Here is a 23,627-nt window from a genome sequence, read left to right as displayed (position 1 = left end):
ATGTGGGAATTAAGTATAGGGTTGTTAGCCCCAAGGTGATGACGGTTGCAGTATAATGGGATCAGGCTGAATCCGAACACCGACCACGCAGTGTCAACAGTTAGCGTCATTGCTTTGAATGCACAACAAATACTGTGATAAATTTGAAACGGTTAATTGAAGAAATCACAATTAAACAGTTTTCAATCAAAACGGTACCTACTAAGAAATTCACAAAATTGTCAATAGTCTGGTGAATATAGGTACACGTAAATTACAGGTAGGTAGGTATATGATACCAGAATTTTGGGGGCGATGAGGAAAAGCCATGAAAATTGACTCTGCGCGCAATAGGAGCCGCTCCGCAGCTTGACTTGTACGGATTAACCTACTACAAGTATAGGTATACAAACAAAACGGCCATCCGGGCGCCGCGCCGTTCCGACCTGCCGAGTGTCGTCCTCTACCCCGTGTTCCGATCCCTGAGCACGGCGTTTAACCGCCGTCCTCGGTGTCGGGCCGGGGTAAACACCAACAGCAGCCCGCCGGGGTGACCGGGCCGTGTCGGAGCGCGCTAACCACCCTCTGATTATGTCACCGGACCGCAGCGGACCCACGGCCGTCTGTGGATCTCCGCCGCCGGCTCAGACAGAGGGGTCACGGGCCGGCGGCGGCGGCCCCACTGCCCGATCGGCCAGAACGCCTCCCACACGGGAGATGGGGCTCCCGACCGCACATCGCCGCCTCCCGCAGCAATTATAGCCGTGACGGCAAAGACGCATACAGCTGCAGTACCGCTGCGGTCCAGAAGTGAGCGCAATACTCGTTTACCGTTCAGATGCGTGCTGCATCAGTGAACGGCAGGCAGTCGGCGCGGTTTTACGGTAGATAGAGAGCCATGAGCTGCCCCGAGTCAATAGCTGCCATCGAGTGATGGTGACAATATATCGGTGATCAAGAGAAATGCACTTATGACGATTTCACTGTTACTGTGTTCTGTTGATTTCACTGTTCTCCAGACCTATGTTTCTCCCACTCTAAAAAGAAAGAAAAAACGAGGCGAGTGGTAATAGGGGCAAACCATGCCCGGAAGGAGGCCCAATCTACCGCCAAAAATCGAAATGAAAACTTGTGCAGGCATGAAAAACACAAAGAACAGCGCTAATCCTACTTCCATGTACCCGGTCGATGGCGCCGTTGACTTATTTCTGTCTATCAGCAGTGTTGACGTTTATCTGTCTGTCTTTCAGCGCTGGTGTCGGCGCTGTCCACCGCTCGCGGGGACACGCTGCAGGCGGACGCCGTGTACCATCTGCACCTGACCGGAGGAAGGCGGCCGGCGGTTGACAGCGTGCGCGTCTCCCGCCTGCCACCGGCGCCGACAGGGCACAGAGGGCAGACGGCGGACGGGGGGCGGCCCCGACCGACTGACAACGGTCACAGCTCGCCCCCGACGGCGGCCGGTTACAGCTCGCTCCCGACAGCGAGCGGTCAGCAGGCGGCTCCACTGGCCGAGTACTCGGCGGGTCAGATGTATTTCACGCCCAGGATGCTGTATGTGGGTGATGACAGCACCGAGAGGACCGTCAGCCGCGGCTCGCGGTCCGGCCGGCGCTCTGACAGGGCTCGCCGGACCCGGGCCAGCTCCCGGAGACCCCGGACGGTCCGCCGGGACAGCCGCCAGGCCGGCTGGGGGCCGCCGGAGCCGCGCCGGCCTCCGTCCCAAGCCGCTGATAACCCGCGGTACAACCGACGGTACCAGGAGGAGACCGAGTGTCCGCGCACTCCTCACGACCCGGACGGCGACTGCATCAAAGGCGAGGCGGGCGCCGACTACCCGACCCTGGACACCATTCCGCGTACAGGCTTCACGTGCCGCGGCCGACCGGCAGGGTACTACGCCGACGAGGAGACACGGTGTCAGGTGAGAACGGACCAGGTCAGGTCAAGTGGAGGTGGGGCCAGGTCCCATCAGGTGAGACGAAAGGGAATGTCTAGCGGGAGAACGCAGCGCCTGGTGACATGGAGCGGGCAGTATCCTTTCAGAATGGGTCCAAGTCGAGGCAGTTTGGGACTGTTCTACCCATCATATCCGCTGAAGGGTTTGATCCGTCCAGATCGGTGAAGCCTGAGGCGTGTTGGAGTCTGAGGTTTGTTGAGGTGTGAGGTCTGCGGATCTTTGCGGTCTGGTGGAGTCTGAGGTCGAGATCTGAGACGTGTTGGAGTCTGAGTCGACCTGCTCCGCCGAGACGGTCCGAGCGGAACGTGTTACACAACCGCTCCGGCCGGCGCGCACCGGGTGGTCGTCGTTACGTGACACCCGGCACGTGAGTGTGACGCGACGGCCGACTGTCACGGCGGCCGTCACGTTACGGCGTCACGCGAGTCTCTGCGGCCCGGCGCACACACACGCACACAGTGGCGCCGCCGCTCAGCACGCACAAGCCGTTCGATGGCGGACGGGAGAGGACGTTCCACCGATACGTCCGTCTGAGAATAACTGCCCCAGTGGCCGCAGGGTTCGTCGAGATGGCCGGCGGTTGGGCAATCTGCGCTCCGCCATGTGGACGCGTCTGGGGCGGGGACGGTGGACAGTGGACAGGGCCGGATCATCGCTCACTGATGAGTTAATGGACCGGCCGGGCGAAATCGAGAGTGCCGGCGGCGGAGCAGCGCTGCTGCCGACGGGTGGATGAGTCGGTAGTGAACCGGCTGGGGCGGAAAAAAAATCCGACTTGGTCGCAACGTACAGTCTTCGGTTGCTATTCGGCCCATTGTGATTCCCTCTGCGACATGAAAGCTTTGCAGCTCATGCCCTATAACTATGTATATTTAGAATACCAGCACTTGGTGTATAGTACATACCACAAAACCCATACTCTCAATGTCTAGAAGCTTATTCTCTTCCTCAAACCACAAAGCAGTCAGCGATCCACCGATCCTGTGTCGGTGTGTCTGTGTGCTCCACCAGATATGCCACTAACGAATCTGCCTCGGTGTCCTCCGCGATACCTCACATTACTGCCTGTGTTTCCACATGTTTGACAATACCGTGTCCGTGGTTTCCACAGGTGTGGCACTACTGTTCGCCCACCCACGTCCGGCAGTCGTTCCTGTGTACCCGCGGCACCGTGTTCAACCAGCAGCACCTCGTCTGCGACTGGTGGTACGCCGTCGAGTGCGGCCGGTCCGACTCCTTCCACTACGTCAACAACCGGCTGTACGGCGCCGCAGAGCGGGCAGAGGAGCCGTCAGACGACTCCAGACATCAGGAATACAGTGGCTATACTGGGTACGGAGCGCGGCGGGCCAGATACCAGCGGCAGGAGCAGGAACAGGACAGGGTTAGAACGGACAGAGCGAGGGAAGATAACGGAGATAGGGAGGAGCGGGGACGGCAGGCGAGAGAACGAGAGGTCAGAGGACGGGCCGAGAGACAGCGAGATGAGAGAGCAGAGCTGCAGGATAGGGAGCGAGAGGCAAGAGCACGAGAAGAAAGGGAACGAGAGACAAGAGAACGGGCTGCAAGGGAGCGGGAGGAGGCGAGAGAGCGAGAAACGAAAGAGCGAGAAGAAAGAGAACAAAAAGCAAGAGTGCGAGCTGCAAGAGAGCAAGAGCAAAGAGAGCGTGAGGAAAGAGAACTAGAGGCAAGAAAGCAAAAGGCAAGAGAGCGAGATATAAGAGAGCGAGAGGCAGCAAGAGAGCGAGTGATAAGGGAAAGAGAAGAGCAAGAACGAGCGGCGAGGGAAGAGGAGGAAAGAGCACGAAACATTAGAGAGCGAGAGGCAGCAAGAGAGCGACAGGAAAGGGAGCGAGTGATAAGGGAAGGAGAAGAACGAGAACGGGCGGTGAAGGAACGAGAGGAGCGAGTACGGGCCGCGCGGGCCCGAGTGGTGACCGACCAGTTGTCGGCTGACGCTGATCGGTTGCGGCGGCCAGCGGAGTCGGTCCCATCCCAGCCGACACGACCCCGCCGCCCTCGCCCTAACATACCGCCGGCAGCACACACCTCACGGCGGCGGCCGCTGTGGGCCGGCGGTAGGCGCCGCGGCCGCTGGGTAGCCGTGCCCCGCACCTACACGGCGGCAGGGCACCTGGTGGGCACCCCGCGACCGGTACTGGTCAGCAGTTCGACCCAGAGACCAGCGCTGGTCAGCGGTCCGACCCTGCGGCCAGCACTGGTCAGCGGTCCGACCCAGAGACCAGTGCTGTTCAGCGGTCCGACCCTGCGGCCAGTGGCCATCCCCAGTTCTACACCGAGACCTCACATCGCGCACCGCGGCACCGCTGCGCCGCCGAAACCGGTGACCAGAGAACGTCCCTCACCACAGCGGTACAGTTCGATATCAGAGCCATACAGGCCCACCCCGCGGCCGGGTAGGCCAGAGGTCCACGGTGACGCAGCCCCGAGTCAACATAGCAGCACCACCAGCAGACCTGACAGCGCCAGCGAGAGAAGACCATTTGAACCGACGACCGCACAGTCCATCAGTGTTAGGCCAAATCCGTATGGAAGCTCGCCTGGCCCGTATGGCAGCACATCCAGACCATACACCAGTACACCGAATCCTTTCAGCAGTACACCCAATCCGTACAGCAGTTCGGTCAGATCGCACGGCCGTAAACCGAGTCCGTACAGTACTACCACCGATTCATACGGCAGCACGCGACGTCCTTACGGCAGTTCGCCCCGTCCGTACGGCAACACGCCCCGACCTTACGGCAGCACGGCTCTGTCGCCCTACAGCGTATCATCGGCTAGAAACTATGCCGGCCCGCCATCCCCCGAGGCCCACCACCGAGCCCCCGTGGTGAGGAGACCCAGCACGGAGCTGGCACGGAACTATCGGGGACTGACGGGATCACCGGCCGCCGCTGGCGACACCCACGGTCCACACGGAGACGCACCACCATCCACTGCTTACCGACACACCTACCCAGCCAGGACCTACCGAGGAATACCAGTGCACCGACCAGAGAACGCCGTGCAGGCAACACATCCCAAGAAATACACCGCCAGATTCACCGAGAAACGTACCGGCAATCCAACGTTCACCGCTCATGCATTCAGCAAACCCGCGGTTCTAGACGGTCCTAGTTCCCATTCAGCGTCCCATGGCGTCAGTTCATCTGAGAGACCACCTCCGAGCAGTGCGCCAGCCCGACCCCATCAACCCAGCTCTTCCGTGCAGACTTACAACCTCAACCCATCGCCGAGACCCTATAAAATCAGTCCCTCTCATTTCCCCTACGATCCAACCCCATCACCGCGTCCCTATAACCCCAGTCCTTCTCCTCTTCCTCATGACCCTACCCCATCATCCTATCCCTACGTGAGCTCCTCGCCTTTCCCTTATGAACCTAGCGCGTCACCTGGGCCCTACGAGTCAAACCACTCTCCCAGCCCGTATAGATCCGTCTCACCCGATCGTCCCTTCGGTTTTATCCCCTCTCACCATACCAGTCACTCAGCCCCAGCCAATCATCCCCACGACTCGAGTCCTATTTCTTCCTCGCATGACACCAGACCTCCAAAATATCCCCATGACACAGGCCCATCCCCAAGACCCCTTCATCGCCCTGACTACGACAGACCCAGTCTTCTGCCGTCCCATCCCCACGGGCCGTCCACAGAGGCCCCAGCGACCGTCACTAGCACCGTCCCGCGGCCGGTGGAGCCGCTCCCAGCGCCACCTACAGAGATGTCCCAGCTGCCGCCCGATCACACAGAGCCGATCTCTGAGGGGTACGAACGAGAGAAAGAGCAGCAGAAGGAGCACACCGCCGAGACTGAGGGATGGGAGAGGTACCCAGACGAGGCACCGCGAGGCCAGAGTGACCACTCGCCATCCCCTGGCCAGCGGCACGGTCCAAGCGAGGCGAACAGGCTTCCCGGGACAGTGCTCGACGCAGTCAGGGTGGCTCTTCACGGGGCAGACACAGCGGCAATCCATGACTCAGGTGATGAGGGTAACGAGCCATATAAGAGCAGTACTGAACCATTGATAAGCACAGCTGAGGAGGAAAGAACTGAGGTAACATATGTCGGCAGGCAACGATCCCCTGACATTGAATCAAACCCCTCCTCGATACGGCTGGCTGAGTACTCATTACGTTCCAAAAGCCAGCACTCTGGCTCTCCCAAGGAGAACCGCCCAGCCCCACATCAGTCCGAGCCACGGGCGAACTCCCCGCCCATCGATCGACCGGTGGAAGTCTCCGTCGCTTCCACAGTTGCGCCAGGAGGTGCCTACTTTCCTGTCACGACCAGCGCGCCCCCTGCGAGGCCGGCCAGCTCGAGTCCGAAATCTCCGACAAGGGCCGTACCTGTTCGCAGGATAAAGGTGCGGAGACGGCTGAGGAAGGTTCGACGGAGACGGCCCAAGCTAGCAGGGAAGGGCGGAGAGCGGACTGAGCGTCCGAGCGAGCGGGTCATTCCAGATAGAGAGAGGACGTCTGGAGAGGAGAGACATACAGAGCGAGACGAAAGAGACAGGGGTGAGACGCCCGACAAATACACCCAGGCTCGGACGGAGAGGATGAGGACCAAACAGCAGGAGATGAAGCTACGTCAAATGAAGACCCAGGAGCAAGGCAGGCTGCTGCGAGAGGAGAAACTGCGGCGCGCCAGGCAGGACGCTGCGCTCAAAACCAAGCGGGGAGAGCGGCCGCGCTGGGAGGGCGAGGAGCGGCCCCGCTCCCGGCAGAGGGAGCCGGTGGTGACGGAGGGTGCACCGAGTCCATCCAGCAGCACCAGTACCACCAGCACCACCAGTCGGCCGCGGTACACCTTCCCCCCGTACCGACCCACCAGCACCACTGAGCGGCCGCGGTACACGTTCCCTCCGTACCGACCCAGTAAAGACTCGGCCACACCACCCGGAGAGCTGCCGTTCGGGGCGCGGCTCGGCAAGCGGAAGAAGTACGGGGGATGAGATAAACGGAACGGTGCACGGATACGGGAACTGAGCGGAGGATAGCCAACGATGGGTGGGTGAGTACAGATCAGGAGACAGACAGACCGACGCAGGTCAGGAGAGGGACACAGGGTAACCGACGCGTGTCCAGAAAGGTCAGGGATACAAGAGTAAACGTCACAGGCCAAGACAGGAGACCTAGACTAACCGACGCGTGTCCAGAAAGGTCAGGGATACAAGAGTAAACGTCACAGGCCAAGACAGGAGACCTAGACTAACCGTGACGGGTCAGGTCAGAGAACACCAGACCAGCCGCGAACAGAGTAAAATGTGTCCAGGGCCCAGACCGAGGTCCCACAAAGAAAGCAGCCTGGAAATGTTTTTAGTGCCTGCCCTTTATCCAGCGACGCCGTTTAAAGGTTTCAGTTTACTGATTCACTGGCGTTTCGCTATTGCTGAAATACACCACTGAAACCAATTAGTCCGGCGGGTGTGCGTAGTAGCTAGCTATCCCACGGTAATGATAATGAAATGGTGTTGGGAGGAGCAGACAGTGCAGCTGATTAGAATATGATGCAAACCAGCTAATATGCCGGATTTCAGGTATATCAGAGCAGGGTAGCACATCGTGTGCCGTATGCGCTTGTGTCGTTCCAATGAATCCATCCCCTGGTACTCTGTATGTTGACACTCAGTATGAAATGTCGCTGAATTTACGGAGCAAGTCTGGTATACGTGATCGTTCGCCAGACGACAGAATGCATCAGTAGGACCGTGTGCTTGTGCGTGTGTCGATGAGAAGCTGTTTATTCGCAGGTAGATGCCAAATCGTTTGGTGCATCAGGATTTCGTGCTTTCACTGAGACAATGTGAAATGTAGTCATGTCGCAGATGCTTAATAACAAAATACACCATCCGTAGAGAAAGACAACTGTATTTGGCTACGTTCCGAGTTCAATGGCACCACTCCGGGGTCTCTGTAAGAGTATATCGAGCCACGGGGACAGCCGGTCGGGAGTCATCGCCCCACGGGAGCGGCATGAGACGCGTCAGGACAGACTGACGCACAGCTGCTACCAGCACTAAGTACAGAAATCTCACAAACGAGCCTACTGTGAAGCGGTTCACAGTACACTAACAGGTAATAAGGGGAGTTCACAGCACACAGGTAAAAAGGGGCGGTCACCGCACACTTACTGGCAAAAGTGGCAATCAAAGCCCAGTAGTTGGTAAAAAATGGCAGGGTCACAGCAATCCAACAGGCAAGTGGGGGATAATCACAGCACACTTTGTACATGGTCAGGTCAACGTCTGGAACTAGTTACTAGGGTTTTGGGTTCGGCTCATCACTGATGGTGGTGAGAGTTTGATTGTTAGTTTGTTCTGTGTTTTTTTTTTTATGGGTACTTCCCAGTATGGCACGACCATTTCCGAGTCATGCGATGGTAGGAAAGGGAAGGACAATGCGACCACTAGTTGTGATAAGCAGTTGGTGTGCCGCCGCGGCCAAGTCCTGAGACATAACTTGAAAGAGCTACATGCAATCAACAGAGACCAGAGCCGGCTCCTAGCACACCTCAGCCGACTCCTAGCACACCCCGGCCGGCTCCTAGCACACCTCGGCCGGCTCCTAGCACACCTCGGCCGGCTCCTAGCACACCTCGGCCGGCTCCTAGCACACCTCAGCCGGCTCCTAGCACACCTCGGCCGGCTCCTAGCACACCTCGGCCGGCTCCTAGCACACCTCGGCCGACTGTGGAGTCAGGCACAGCCTCTGTGGCGGAATCAGCTGGAGTCCTTATAGCGGAGTCCGAAGTAGCCTTTGAGGATGAGTCCGCTGCTGCTCTTATGGAGAAGTACGATGTAGCCTTTGCGGAAGAGTCGGCTGCTGCCTCTGTGGAGGGTGTGTCAGTTGTAGCCTCTGCGGAGGTGTCCACTGTAGCCTTTGCGTTGGAATCCGATGCACCATTTGTGCCGGAGTCCAACGTAGCCTGTGCGGGCGTATCCGCAGCAGTACCTTTTGTGTCGGAGTCAGGAGTCCGTACGTCAGAAACCTCTGGTGCCCGTGTCAGTCGGCTGGAGTCCGTTGTAGCGTGGGTGCCGTTCTCTGCCACAGACTCCGAGGTGACGCCTATTGTAGGCTGTGTTCCACCGTTTACTGAAGGCTGAGTAACTGAACCTACTCCAGGCTGCGCGGCAGAGGAGGTCGCTGTCTCCAATCTAACCGCTTCAGATATCTTGGGACCTAACCAAAGCACAGACAGAGGAAGTATCAGAAGCACGATTAGGCAGCTCACTCGAAAAATAGTGCCAAAAATTGCATGAGCCTGAACACAACCGACGGATCTGATTAATACTTGCAGCTGCATCCTATGTCTGTATAAGAAAATGATCTTGGAACTTTTTGTGCCCATGCTGATCGGTATCCTACGTAGATCGGCAGTCGTAAAGCTACCCAATTAATTGTCGTTGATGACACATTCCATCATAAAATCGGCATTTTAACAAGAGCTCGTTTCCAAGGATAACACAAAATCGATAGGACTGACCTGCGCAGCCCTCCAGAGGACAGACCTACCCGGCCTCCATTGGGATTGACTGCCCAATCTCAGGGGACTGACCTTCCCAACTCCCACAGCCCTCCCGGGCGGTGTGGGACTGACCTGCGCGCCTCTCCAGGGCGGTGTACAGCCGCTGCAGCGTCTCCAGCCGCCGCCGCTGAGTGGCCAGCACCACATCGGATGTCTGTTTGTGCTGCGCCATCCGCAGCAGCGCCTGGTTATTGGCGGCGCACTTCTGTCTCCAGCTAGCCGACTCCGCCTCCAGCCGGGAAACGGTCTCCTGCATCTGAGCAGGGAAAGGGGAGCGACGGACAGTTAACATAGCTCACAGCAAGATGAAATGCAAGACCCAGAATCAGCTGTAGCAAAAAAACACACTTAAAAGTAAATCCATTCGCTAAAATGTCATCATCTATTTAAATAAGCTTATACATAGATAACATGAATCATGTTATCATCATGTTAAAGATTCATGTTATCTATGGCCACGGACGTATAAATAAACTGGACTGACAATCCCAATGGACCTCCTATGGAAGATAGTGAAGCCGACAAGGCGCCATTTTACGTTGCCAAAAAACCGTGCTCTGGAAGGTCATCGAGCCAATACAATTAGAATTGCGTCCAAACGGATGATCGGATCGAGATGCTGGTGGTACCGTTCGACGGGTAATTCCTTGAGGCAGGTGATGATGGATGTCACATGTCACCCGGTGTCACATGGCGCGTGCCACGTGCCGACAAACTTACAAAGGGCAAAACCCTTTAAGCGACGCTTCAAATCAAACGAAGGGCGGCACAGGTGCCAAACTCACAGGTCACATGTCCCAGTGTTCGACCACTAACATATGGTATGCTCGGCATCAGGGGGTGCGGAATGCACGCGCTAGTGGCGAAAAACATGTTTTGAGGAGGCATCCTCCGATTCCGGAAAACCTTGACCTAGGCACACCAAATTTGGCACACTGACACTACTGGACACGCGCTCTAAGGGGCTGTACAAATAGGCGTGCTGGGGTACACGGTGCACGTGCTGTGCACGTGCAAACCTTTTGATGTTGCACTCCAGGTGTCACATATGCGGGTAGGGCGGGTAGCGCTGGCTAGCTCAAAGTGCCAAATTTACATAGGCCACCCAGAATGTATTCCAGCATAGTTATAGAGCATATCCATCTCCTGGTGACCCCCAAAGGTGCGCTCTGCACGTGCAAAAAATTATCCGCGCCGGGCGGTGGGGATGCTTGGACACCCTATGTGGATTTATGTAAATATCTCGAAAACGGCGTTGTGTAGCGCCGCCGTTTTCGGCACACCTTTTCACACATCTTTTTCACACATGCTGCGTAATTTTCAGACTTAGGTCACTCAAGGTTAGGTCATCAGGTTACGTCCAAGTGACCTTACCTTAGGAAAAGTTATAGTGCCCGTCATAGCTACTAGTGGTGTCAATCGGAACTTGAATCTTCGGAATTCCGATTTTGTCCAATGTCCAATTCGGAATTTGGTTGGACAATGACAGCAGGCTTTGGACAACTTTGGACAATCGCTCGCTACACCTCATTTTTTTATAAAGTACCTAATCGTGTTTAACATTGATTGGCCATTAGAAAGCTCAGTTTTCCATATGATTAACACTTTTGAGCTGGTAACGATACATTAAAAGCGAATTAAATAACGGTGTTGAGTGTAAACTATTGCCTAGATGTCGGACATCTTTGGACAAATGGCTGGCTTGGAATTTTTGGACGGACAGTCGACGTAAGTATTGGACATTGGACGGACATTAAACATACATTTTCCGAAATTGACACCACTAATAGCTACACAGACTGAACAATCGGTTTAAAACGTGCAGCGATTGATAAGAGCAACAGTATATACGTAGAGTACCTACCTACCTACCTCTACCTCGAAATTTCAATACCACTGACCTAGGGTTCTGTTTATTTTGCGACCTCAGACCACCAGCACGGCAAATCATTTATTTTGTCAAATTCGGGCTCCTAAACTTTTCGCTACCCAGCAACGCAAATTTACGCCTCAATCGCCGGCCAGCGCAGCATAGGCATTGTGGTAACCACGTGTGTCGCCGGCCGGCACGGGAGTTCCCGGCGCAGACCGATTCGCGCGCCGACTTGTGACGTCGCTACCCCGCCCCGGCGCTGGGGGGCGGCCCAGGACGTGTCTGTTCGTGAACTTTGTCCCATCACGAGGCGACCGCGTGTCTGCGGCCTGCGCTGCCGCAGTGCGTCGGCCAGTGACCAATCCGCGCTCCGATCGGCAGCCACGTGGTGTCCGAGTGCTTCTGCGCATGTCTGGACCCGGCCCGCTGCGTCGGGCCGCGCGCTACCCCGGGACTTCTGGCCGAGCTCTTGGCCCGAGCAGACGCGTCACGTCTGGCTCCGCGATTTGGCCCGTTCTGTCCGGGATTTATAACTTAGATTAGGCAGGGCATATTTGGCAAACTTGGATTTCATTCTCGTCTCTTCGTCGCTCAGTTGTCTGATTCCCTGTTTTGGTTTTTGACTTCGTTTTGGTAATTTAAATATAACAACCCGCTCTTTTAATTAATTCTTTTACTTGGGGCCGTTTGGATCGAACTGATTGAATTTTTGGAACACGCACCAGGTTGATATTTTCCATTTCTGATTAACGTAAAATCCAGTCACTGATATGTGGTGAACAGCCCCACAGCACCACATATTGGTGACCCCGACGTGATTCTTGTTTGATTTTTCCATACTTCCGGGTTGTCGCCTCCGCTCATTCCCGAATCAATTATTTCATTTTATTCCCCCACATGGATTGCTATTCCGTCGCTCCACAGTGGCTTCTGCGCCATTTTTCCATGATGGTTTCTGTACCATCTCTCCGCCGTGTGATTAGTTAGGCATTTATCTTCTCGGTGATTTTATTTCGGCGTTCCATTGGCTCTTTCGGATTTTGCACTCGGTGTTTTAAATTTTAATTGTTCAGTGCATTGCAGACACCGGCTACACTTTAACGATCATGACGAACGAGCGCACGATGGAACCCGCTCATGCTGAGCCAGTCCATCATGTCTCGATCAAGCCGCCGGTTTTTATGGACACCGCGGTTGACGGCTGGTTTGCTATTATGGACGCCCAATTTAACATTGCCAAAATCACCAACTCGCAGACCAAATTCTACCACGTTCTCTCTGCCCTGCCTCCGGAAACCATCTCGCACATTCCGCGTGCTGTCTTGAGCAACAAAAATTTCTCTGAGCTACAGACAGCCGTCACTGACATGTACGAAAAGACAAAGCCAGAGATGTTTGAGAAACTGATCAGCAAAACGCGTCTGACGGGCCGACCCTCACTCTTTCTAAGCGAACTCAGAGAGGTGGCCGACAAGGTTGGTGTCGGAGACGATCTCGTTCGGCACAAATTTATCCAGTCGCTACCCACAGACATTGCTACGGCCCTGGCTTCTCAGCGCGAGCTCTCATTGTCGCAGTTGGGCAAACTCGCGGACGAACTGATGCCTCTTGTGCAAAACTCAGCTACTAACATGGTTCACTGTCAGGATCAGGACCCACAGTCTGACTCACAGGCGTTCCTTGTGGCTCAGCAGCACCCAAGGTACCACAGGGCCACTCAGCCGCAGAGCCGAGCCGCCACACACTCCCCTGCTCGTGATGCTCGTGATTCAAGGGCCGGTCTTACGCCGTTCCACCCTGACCAGAAGCCGAAAGTATGCCGTGCTCACCTGTTTTTCGGCAGCCGAGCACGCACTTGCAAGCCATGGTGTCACTGGCCCGACAAAGCTGCTGATCTGACCATGCAGCCGTCCTCACGAGCTGCATCTCCCTCCCGTGCAGCCACAGAGTCGGGAAACGAGAGGAGCAGGCCGTAAACGCAGCCCTCGGCCTGCCGCTCCTTAGGGTCACAGCCAAGGTGAATGATCAGCCCCTGAAATTCATCGTGGATACTGGCGCTGGTGTATCCCTGGTTCCGCCCTCCTATGTGAATGGAACTCTAATTCACCCATCCGCTGTTTCGATCACGACTGCCAGCGGGCAGCCACTGCGCGTGCATGGCGAGGCCACTCTCGATATTGTCCTCCCCACACTCAGACGCAGTTACACATGGACATTTGTAGTGGCTGAAGTGACAGAGCCACTACTCGGTAACGATTTTCTCGCTCACAACTCGTTGGTTGTCGATTGTGGTTCCCAAGTTCTCCGCGACTCCACCACTCTGCTCTCTGCTCCCGGTGTACCGACGACCGGGGAGTCTGTTCATTTGGTGATAAATGATCTCGCTCAGGTGCCTGAGGCAGTGCGGCCCATCCTAGAGGATCACCCCGCTGTTCTCAGCCCTAACCAGCCGGATTACACAGACTCGCCAATCAAAACCACTCACTTCATCGACACCGGCAGCGCTCCACCCACATTCGCCAGCCCACGCAAGCTGCCGCCCGACAAACTAACCGCAGCAAAGCAAGCACTCGATGTGCTGCTCAAAACAGGAGTGATTCGTCCGTCTAGGTCCCCGTGGGCCTCACCCATCCACATGGTTCCGAAGAGTACCCCTGGTGAGTGGCGTGTCACCGGTGATTACCGCGCGCTCAACGCCGTAACCAAACCGGACCGCTACCCACTGCCGCACATTCAGAGCCTCTCAACCAAGCTCCACAACGCTCAGTGGTTCAGCAAAATCGATCTGCTCCGTGCATATCACCAGGTGCCTATGAACCCCGCTGACTCGGAGAAGACGGCCGTCACCACGCCCTTCGGCTTGTACGAATACACCTTCATACCAATGGGGCTTCGCAACGCAGGTGCCACATTCCAGAGGGTCATGGACGGCATCTTCCGAGACGTGCCGTGCGTGTTCGTCTATCTTGACGATATCCTGGTATTTTCCGAGAACCAGGAGCAGCATGAGAAAGATCTGCGCCTCGTGTTCAGCAAGCTGGCTGAGCACAAGCTTCGCATCTCACTGGAGAAATGCGAGTTCATGAAGAAGTCACTCATTTTCCTCGGTCATGACGTCACCAGCACAGGTGTCACACCTCCCAAGGCCAGAGTGAAGGAGATTCTGGACCTCCCTCTACCGCATGACTCAGAGTCACTGCGTCGCTATCTGGGACTCATCGGTTTCTACCGGCGTATGATTCCGCGATTCGCCGATGTCACGTTCCACCTGACCGAACTGATTCGACTCAACCCAAAAAGCAAAGAACTGACGTGGACAGAGGAACAGACTCAGGCGTTCAGTGACAGTAAAGCGGCGCTGGCCGGCGCCTGCACTCTTCCACACCCAGTGCCACACTGCGAGCAGTACGAGCTCGTTACTGACGCATCACAAGTCGCGGTGGGTGCCGCGCTCCATCAGATTGTGGACGGAGTACCCGTTCCCATTGGCTTCTTCTCACGGAAGCTCAGTCAGGCCCAACAGAAGTACGCCGCGTATGACAGAGAGCTACTCGCGGCTTATCTGGCCACACTCCATTTTCGTGACATGATCGAAGGCCGCCACGTTACCCTGCGAACAGACCACAAGCCACTCGTGCGCGCTTTTCACAGCCCGCACACTGCTAAGTCTGACCGCCAACAGCGCCACTGGTGTGTCGTCACGGAATACATCACGGAGGTCTCGTACATTCGTGGCAGTGACAACGTGGTGGCGGACTGCCTCAGTCGCCCGGTAAATGCAGTGTCCCTCGATGCATGTGACCTCCATTTTATCGCGGCGGCTCAGAAACAGGAAAAGGAGAGAGACACCGACAGTGCCGATTCAGAGCACCAGGATTCCGAGTCAGGTCCAGGATCGCGCTCAAATCCACAGGACACCTCCCGATTGGAGCCAGTAACACTGTCTGGCGACATCACAGTCCTGTGTGAAAACACTGGACCACATCCACGCCCGTACGTACCAGAGGCGTGCAGGCGCGCCGTGTTTGATCGTTTCCACGGCCTGTCACACCCGGGTAGGAAAGGCACCACCCGTCTCATCAGCTCTCGCTATTTCTGGCATGATATGCGCCGTGACACTGCGCGATGGGTGAAGGAGTGTGAAGCATGCCAGGAAGCCAAGGTGCACAGGCACACTCGTTCTCCGCCCGGTCGATTTGATGTGCCCTCGCAGCGGTTCGAAACTGTACATATAGACATAGTCGGGCCGCTGCCCCCGTCAGTACCCCACGGGCACCCCTTCACCGCGCCATTTCGTTATTTGTTGACATGCATCGATCGCGCCACGCGTTGGGTCGAGGCCGTGCCGTTGGTCTCGATCACCGCGGAAAGTGTGGCCTCTGCTTTCCTCGACACTTGGGTGTCCCGGTTCGGAGTGCCACTGCATATAGTCACGGACCGCGGTTCCCAATTCGAATCAGAACTGTTTTCACACTTGTCTTCAATGATAGGTTTCCATCGCCTCCGAACCACTGCTTATCATCCGACGTGCAATGGAATGGTGGAACGGGTCCACCGAACGCTCAAAGCCGCGATCAGGGCGCGCAGGCAAGAGTGGCTGCGCGCGCTACCCGTCGTTTTGCTAGGTTTGAGAGCCATGCCAGCAGAGTCGGGTTTTTCGGCATTCACTGCCGTCACAGGCGCGCAGGTGCTGTTTCCCCGCTGCGCCGTCGAGAAGGTCCCCGTCGGGACAAAGTACGTCCAAGAACTGGCAAAACGTATGTCAGAAATCGATTTCGTCACACTCTCACAGGGCTCGAACCACGCCCGCACACCACCGACGCACGTGCCACCCGATCTCATGACATGCACACACGTGTGGGTACGCGTTGACCGCGTGCGGCACTCTCTGGAGTCCCCGTACCGCGGCCCCATGCGAGTCATCAGACGCAGCCCTAAAGTGTTCACGTTGGAGCTGCCGACTGGCGCCCACGACACTGTAAGCGTCGACAGACTCAAACCGGCACACATGCCGCCACCTGAGGACACGCTTGGTCCGAGCAGTACCGAGCCTGCGGCTCCGGAGCAGCAGCCGTCACCGTCGACCTCGCTCGGGCCCCTCGCCACTGGGGCGCCCGACGAGCCGACACAGACGCCGACGACTACAAGACCGTCCAGCAAGAGGACTTCAAGACCTGGAGTGACGTCTTCCGCATCGCCGGACGAGGACGACAAGCCGTCCGCGGCTGCGCCGGTGCACACCCGCAGCGGCCGCCGCGTGCACTTCCGGCCGCAACCGGACTTCCGATACTTTTGAGTGCGCCCGCGTACGTGCGTTCGAGGACGATCCTGATCGCGTGGCGCCGACAGTGAAGTGATAACTGCGTCGCGCGGTGTAGTGATTCTTGCGTCGCGCAGGACCGTGCAGTGACCATTGCGTTGCGCCGTACCGTGTAGTGATTATTGCGTCGCGCAGTGAAGTGTCGATCGCGTCGCGCACCGAGTGATGTGAAAAGTGATTGTTTTGGCTTATCGTGTATGCGCTCCGCGCTGAGGCGGTGAGTACTGTGGTAACCACGTGTGTCGCCGGCCGGCACGGGAGTTCCCGGCGCAGACCGATTCGCGCGCCGACTTGTGACGTCGCTACCCCGCCCCGGCGCTGGGGGGCGGCCCAGGACGTGTCTGTTCGTGAACTTTGTCCCATCACGAGGCGACCGCGTGTCTGCGGCCTGCGCTGCCGCAGTGCGTCGGCCAGTGACCAATCCGCGCTCCGATCGGCAGCCACGTGGTGTCCGAGTGCTTCTGCGCATGTCTGGACCCGGCCCGCTGCGTCGGGCCGCGCGCTACCCCGGGACTTCTGGCCGAGCTCTTGGCCCGAGCAGACGCGTCACGTCTGGCTCCGCGATTTGGCCCGTTCTGTCCGGGATTTATAACTTAGATTAGGCAGGGCATATTTGGCAAACTTGGATTTCATTCTCGTCTCTTCGTCGCTCAGTTGTCTGATTCCCTGTTTTGGTTTTTGACTTCGTTTTGGTAATTTAAATATAACAACCCGCTCTTTTAATTAATTCTTTTACTTGGGGCCGTTTGGATCGAACTGATTGAATTTTTGGAACACGCACCAGGTTGATATTTTCCATTTCTGATTAACGTAAAATCCAGTCACTGATATGTGGTGAACAGCCCCACAGCACCACAGCATCTTTGTTATCTACGTTGTTTGCGCCTGCAGTAATACTGTACCGCAATAACCATTATCTTTATCTTTCACCCATAGATGGCAGTAGCAAAGCGCCTGCATCTATGCTGTGCCGCAGTGCTCTTACAATACGAGCTGAGCAATGAGCATTGAGCAAGCAAGTGATATTGAAATCATAGGCGGCGGAACGAGGGGGGCACCGGAGCACCGTGTCCCCCTTTGATTTTGGCATTTTAACATAGCCCTTTCTATGCAACGCCCTATGGGCGTTGCATAGAAAAATGTCAAAAACTCTATTTTGAATGAGTCGATTTGGCGTCGATGATTTAAAATGTGTCTCATTTGAATTTTGAATGTGATTTGACAAAGATCCGTGATCGAAAATTTATCATTTCTGTATTTGACTTTTTGTAAAATATATCCTACATACAATTTCAAGGAGATTGTTCAGTATGTGTAGCTATGACGGGCACTATAACTTTTCCTAAGGTAAGGTCACTTGGACGTGACCTGATGACCTAACCTTGAGTGACCTAAGTCTGAAAATTACGCAGCATGTGTGAAAAAGATGTATGAAAAGGTGTGCCGAAAACGGCGGCGCTACACAACGCCGTTTTCGAGATATTTACATAAATCCACATAGGGTGTCCAAGCATCCCCACCGCCCGGCGCGGATAATTTTTTGCACGTGCAGAGCGCACCTTTGGGGGCCACCAGGAGATGGATATGCTCAATAACTATGCTGGAATACATTCTGGGTGGCCTGTGTAAATTTGACACTTTGAGCTTGCCAGCGCTACCCGCCCTACCCGCATATGTGACACCTGGAGTGCAACATCAAAAGGTTTGCACGTGCACAGCACGTGCACCGTGTACCCCAGCACGCTTGTTTGTACATCCCCTTAAAGGTAGTGTGCCAGCTTTCTTGGACCGTATGGAGTTAATGGCCCAGATAAGGAGAACCGGATTTTTAAAACTTATCCATACCTTCAAAACTCATGGAAACGTCTTAAATTCTTCAAATTTTGAGTACCCCAGTGCGAAATTCGCCCCGACGGGTTGTCGGTCGTACCCCAACCACATTTCACACCACTATGAACAATAAATGCACACACTGAAATCGCTATTACCGATATGCTCATCCAATCAAGTTTCGATAAACCCGTTCATCATCATCTCCTGCGGTTTCGAACACGCCTGTTAGGTGGCTTCTGATGCTCGTCGAGGTCGGAATTTCCAAATACGCGTGGTGCGTCGGGCCGCGCGCTCTGACTTCGGCCAAGAAAAATGCGTCAGCTGATCATTGTCATTTCTGCCACTTGCGTGTGGTGAAATGGGGTCATAACTTATAAGACGGCTTTTTCATATCAATTATTTTACATAAAATCATATTTCAAACCATAAATAATGTTCGACAGCCAAATAAAAGAAACAATACCAATACGGGCTTACAGTTTAAGGCTCGACATTGTGTTGTCTACGATTAGACAGCTGATAACTCATTCCCGTACGTCGTATGGTCGTAACACTATAATGACCTTTGCTTATTGTCACAAGTGCGCCGCATTCGCGATTGTTGCCCGACGCATGTTTGCAGGTGAGCCCACTACAGTTGTTATACATATCTAAAAACCGAAAAACTTTTAGGCGAAAAAGGCACTATTCCAGGCCCATTTTTGATTTTTTTTGCGATATTAGGTAAAAACAGAAGCTTCTTATCCTAGGAAAAATAAAATGGGAAATCTTTCAAAGGTGGCACACTACCTTTAAAGCGCGTGTCCAGTAGTGTCAGTGTGCCAAATTTGGTGTGCCTAGGTCAAGGTTTTCCGGAATCGGAGGATGCCTCCTCAAAACATGTTTTTCGCCACTAGCGCGTGCATTCCGCACCCCCTGATGCCGAGCATACCATATGTTAGTGGTCGAACACTGGGACATGTGACCTGTGAGTTTGGCACCTGTGCCGCCCTTCGTTTGATTTGAAGCGTCGCTTAAAGGTGTTTGCCCTTTGTAAGTTTGTCGGCACGTGGCACGCGCCATGTGACACCGGGTGACATGTGACATCCATCATCACCTGCCTCAAGGAATTACCCGTCGAACGGTACCACCAGCATCTCGATCCGATCATCCGTTTGGACGCAATTCTAATTGTATTGGCTCGATGACCTTCCAGAGCACGGTTTTTTGGCAACGTAAAATGGCGCCTTGTCGGCTTCACCTGAATGGAAGTGGTTGCGGGTCCAGTTTATTTATACGTCCGTGTCTATGGCTTATAAAATAAAAATTGAAGGCTTTCTTAGTGACTAAATTACTGGTTGTCCACTCACCCGCGCCATTTCGGACTTGTACGAGTCAAACGTCCCGTTCGATGAAGCCAGCTCCCGCTGAATGTTGTCGAACCGAGTCGAGTACGTCTCCAGTTCGGCCCTGAGCCGAGAGTCGGCGGCCTGGAGGGCCGTGTACTGCGCCCGCTGGGCACTCACCGCCTGGGGACAAGTCAGTGGGTTCTCAGCGGCCGAGATTAGCTCATATAATCGGACAAATAAATGCGTATTTCGATACACAATCGGTACATAACTCAGCGTCAGCGTGTAAGTAAATGTATCACATCACGGACCTCTAGGAGCTGTTGTTTCTCTTCAGCGAGCTGGCTCCGTTGATGTTTCATTTCGAGGTGGGCTTGAGCAAGCTGAGCCACAGACTGGCGGGTCTGGAGGTCACGCTGCTCCATCAGTGCCGCCGCCTCCTGGAACACGGCGTTAACACGGGTCAGTAGCGGCGCAAACAGCGGCACACACGGGTCAAGGGTCAGTAGCGGCGCAAACAGCGGCACACACGGGTCAAGGGTCAGTAGCGGCGCAAACAGCGGCACACACGGGTCAAGGGTCAGTGGCGGGCCGTGGCACACGGTGGTCAGTAGCAGCACACACAGCAGCACACAGTGGTCAGTAGCGACACACACAGCGGCACACAGGGGTCGCCAGCGGCACACACAGCGGCACACAGTGGTCAGTAGCGGCACACAGTGGTCAGTAGCGGCACACAGGGGTCAGTAGCGGCACACACAGCGGCACACAGTGGTCAGTAGCGGCACACCCAGCGGCACACAGTGGTCAGTAGCGGCACACAGGGGTCAGTAGCGGCACACACAGCGGCACACAGTGGTCAGTAGCGGCACACAGGGGTCGCTAGCGACAAGCACGGGCAGACAGGGTCAATGGTGACATACACAAACAGTCCTATCAATCCGCGGCACGTAGCTTTGATTTTCGTTAAATAACAAAACTCACGACAAAACGTAGGCAGAACGCATAAATTACACAAAAAACACACATCTCCAGAGACGCAGCATCCTGTTCAGTTATCTGTCGCGTACCTTGTTCTTCTGCTCGTACTTCTGGCAGAGCTCGGACAACTGACGAGCGATGCTGGCGTTCTCCTCCGTGAGCCGGGCGTTCTTCTGAGACCCGTCAGCCACGGCCCCCGCTATCTCAGAGAGCGTGCTCTGGAACTGCACAGAGGCCGTCCGGCGCTTCTCGCACTCCTCGCGTGCCCGAACCACACCCTCCTCCTGGGGAGGGAGGCGGAGGGGGAGTCACCGGCTTCATAGCGACGTGTGAAAGGGAAACAGGTAGTCACTCTTTACGAGCAGCCGGGTTTGGCGGCGCCCGTCAGTCCCCGTCCCGGCCCGGCGCGGCGGTGCGGTGCAGTACCTTGATGGCGCGGTTTTGCGCCTGCAGCTGCCGGCAGAGCGCCTCCAGCTGACTGCGGGTGAGCACGCTGCGCGCCTGCTCCGACTGCAGCGCCGACGACTCGCGCTGCAGCTGCTCCAGACGGTGGTTCAGCTTACGGACGGATGCCTGGCGATCAGACGCACAGACAGTCAGCTGCAGGCCGACACAGGCGTGATAGCCCTAGTCGATGGTGATAGTGGCTAGGATGTAAAGGTGCACTGCCAGCAGCTACTCTGACATCAGATAATATGTCAAGCAAGTGTTTGTAAAGCTGGCAGTGATGTGTGATGAACTGCAGCACCATCATAGCAATGCCTCCAAAACGTGTGTAGAAGAATAAACCTCTGCAAAATGATCACCTTGTGCTGTGTGCAACAGTGAGCTGTGAGCCTTGTGGTGTGCTTTAAGCTTAGCATTAAATAATTACCAGTGCAAAATGTAAATCTTCTGTGATACTGGTGCAGGCTGGTATATATTCAGCCCCTAGCTGGCCCAACTTATTGTCTCTGCTCATGCTGCCAAAGTATGCATCCTGGCACTGACCCGCAGGATGAAGACAGTGCTAGAGGGCAGTAGGCAATAGGCTACCGGCCAACGCCTTTACCTGCATGCGTTTATTGTCCTCCTGGTGTTCTGCATGCCGCCTGCAGAGCTCAGCCAGATGCTGCAGGTCTACCTCAGGGTCAGCAGAGGCTTTGAGCACCGATGGTGTCGGCATTCTTAACTGGGGACAGCAGGCGCACTGATTTGGTGAAGTCAAATCACTACTTCTACAAACAAAACCTGCTTATACAAAATTCTTATAGCCTTGGCTTAGGCATAGTTGGCAAAGATAACTTGTGTATAAGGAGTCTATCTATCAATCTGTATTATTAAAACCCTTGTACGGGCCTTGTACCTATTTGTATTTTGTTTTGTAGGTATTGAATCAACAACCCATATTTAAACTGTATTTAGGTATTGTTACAGAGCAAGTGAAGCCTTTCGTAGATTAACAGCAATTTCTGAGTATGAGCGGCAGGCCGGCGGCAGGCGGGATGTTTTTGCAAAGCTTATACATATCTCAGCAACCACTTGACCAATTTACTTGCGGTAATTATTGTAGGGTAGCTTTTTTATAAATTTAGTTCGAAAGTTTGAATAGACGGATTGACAGAGCCGGAACCCACGCCAAGTACAGCTTGTTGCGTGACCCCGATCCCTACCGTCCAATCGTGCAATTCCGGGTAACGAGAGAATTTAGATGCCAAAGTTTAACGTGCCCTTCAAAGCCGGACACAGCCTGTCCCACTCAACTGACTTCAACTGGCTGCGGCTGCTCCCACCAACCGCGGACCATCCCTGACCCCGTCAGCCGTCAGGAGTCTCAAATATCGAGCGACGGAGCGTCTCGAACCTGGGCTCTCACTACCGGGAGTCCAATGCTCTGCCAACTGAGCTACCGGACAGGCTCAGTTGGTAGCTTCATTCCTTTTCCAATTTCCAAGTATTGTATTGGACTATTCCCCATGCATGTGGGTGACCCCTTATGCAGGTGCCACATGCAAAACAAAGAGGTGTAAGTTTTGTAACAATTGCAATAACTTGGTAGGTAACTACTGGGCTGAATTGATTGGGCTGTAGGAAAGTAGGAATTTAGGTAGGCAACCACTTGGCAATGCATATCCATGTGCCACAGTTCAAGTTGGGGTGCTGCTGCGCATGTTCATGTGCAGGGGTTAATTCCAGATCTCAAGAAGGGCTGAACCTATTGCGCTGAAGTTTGGTACATGGTTAGGGACTGGTTAGTAATTGGTGCCATGCAAAAAAGTTAGGACGGATTTCGCGCATGCACACCACACGTGTAGGCTGCCGCTTCCAAATCTTGAAAACAGCTTGGCCGATTGCGCTCATTTTTTGACACATTGCTAGGGACCAGTTAGTAGGGCTAGGGTGCAAGTTAGTTGGAGGTACCCCCTCGCAATTTCGCACGTGCAAGGCCCACCCTTGCCCTCCCTTTGTCTCGCTCGCTCCGTTGCCGTTGGTCGCCCCAGAAAAGGCGTTTTACTGGTATTGTTATATACACTGTTTTCGCCTTTACTACACTACACTTTGATTTAAGCCGAAAGGCCGAGAACTTTAGCATTTATCCGACGACCTGTTGTTGTTGTTGTTGTTGTTGAAGAGTTAGGGCGCGCAGCAGCCGACGACCTGTCTTATTTATTCAAAATAACATTCAAAGTAACATGCAAACTTGATACAAACATCGGTGACATCGCGCATGTTACGAATGTCTCTCTTGCGCCAAAAACAGAAACTTTGGAAACTTTACTGAAAATGCTACCAAATGAAGTTAAACAGGGCTGTGTGAATTGTTCT

General features: G+C 54.8%; 2 protein-coding genes across 4 annotated transcripts; one reads left to right on the top strand and one right to left on the bottom strand.

Annotated features, from left to right (window-relative positions):
* The first annotated feature begins 1,482 nt into the window (after nt 1–1,482).
* Nucleotides 1,483–6,914, top strand: LOC122388053. The gene is made up of 4 exons (XM_043378831.1): nt 1,483–1,903; nt 3,051–3,271; nt 5,573–5,785; nt 6,317–6,914. Exons 1-4 carry the CDS (start codon nt 1,511–1,513, stop codon nt 6,912–6,914), a joined length of 1,425 nt encoding a protein of 474 aa, XP_043234766.1. The 5' UTR covers nt 1,483–1,510.
* Nucleotides 6,915–7,817: 903 nt separating this feature from the next.
* Nucleotides 7,818–23,534, bottom strand: LOC122388180 (alpha-taxilin-like). Of its 3 annotated transcripts, none has more exons than XM_043379037.1 (8): nt 23,514–23,534; nt 21,874–21,993; nt 21,249–21,395; nt 20,912–21,106; nt 20,153–20,281; nt 19,863–20,021; nt 9,560–9,743; nt 7,818–9,141 (listed from the first exon to the last, which is right to left on the bottom strand). In XM_043379037.1, exons 1-8 carry the CDS (start codon nt 23,529–23,531, stop codon nt 8,579–8,581), a joined length of 1,515 nt encoding a protein of 504 aa, XP_043234972.1. In that variant the 5' UTR covers nt 23,532–23,534; the 3' UTR covers nt 7,818–8,578. The 3 variants fall into 3 exon arrangements, with proteins under 3 accessions (XP_043234972.1, XP_043234978.1, XP_043234985.1); XM_043379043.1 differs by having other exon boundaries at nt 23,407–23,531; XM_043379050.1 differs by lacking the exon at nt 23,514–23,534 and adding an exon at nt 23,460–23,491.
* Between the last annotated feature and the right edge of the window lie 93 nt (nt 23,535–23,627).

Source organism: Amphibalanus amphitrite, unplaced genomic scaffold, assembly GCF_019059575.1.
Source record: "Amphibalanus amphitrite isolate SeventyFive unplaced genomic scaffold, NRLGWU_Aamphi_draft 000018F_arrow, whole genome shotgun sequence".
NCBI lineage: Eukaryota > Metazoa > Arthropoda > Thecostraca > Balanomorpha > Balanidae > Amphibalanus > Amphibalanus amphitrite.
This window is presented reverse-complemented; position numbering and strand designations above follow the sequence as displayed.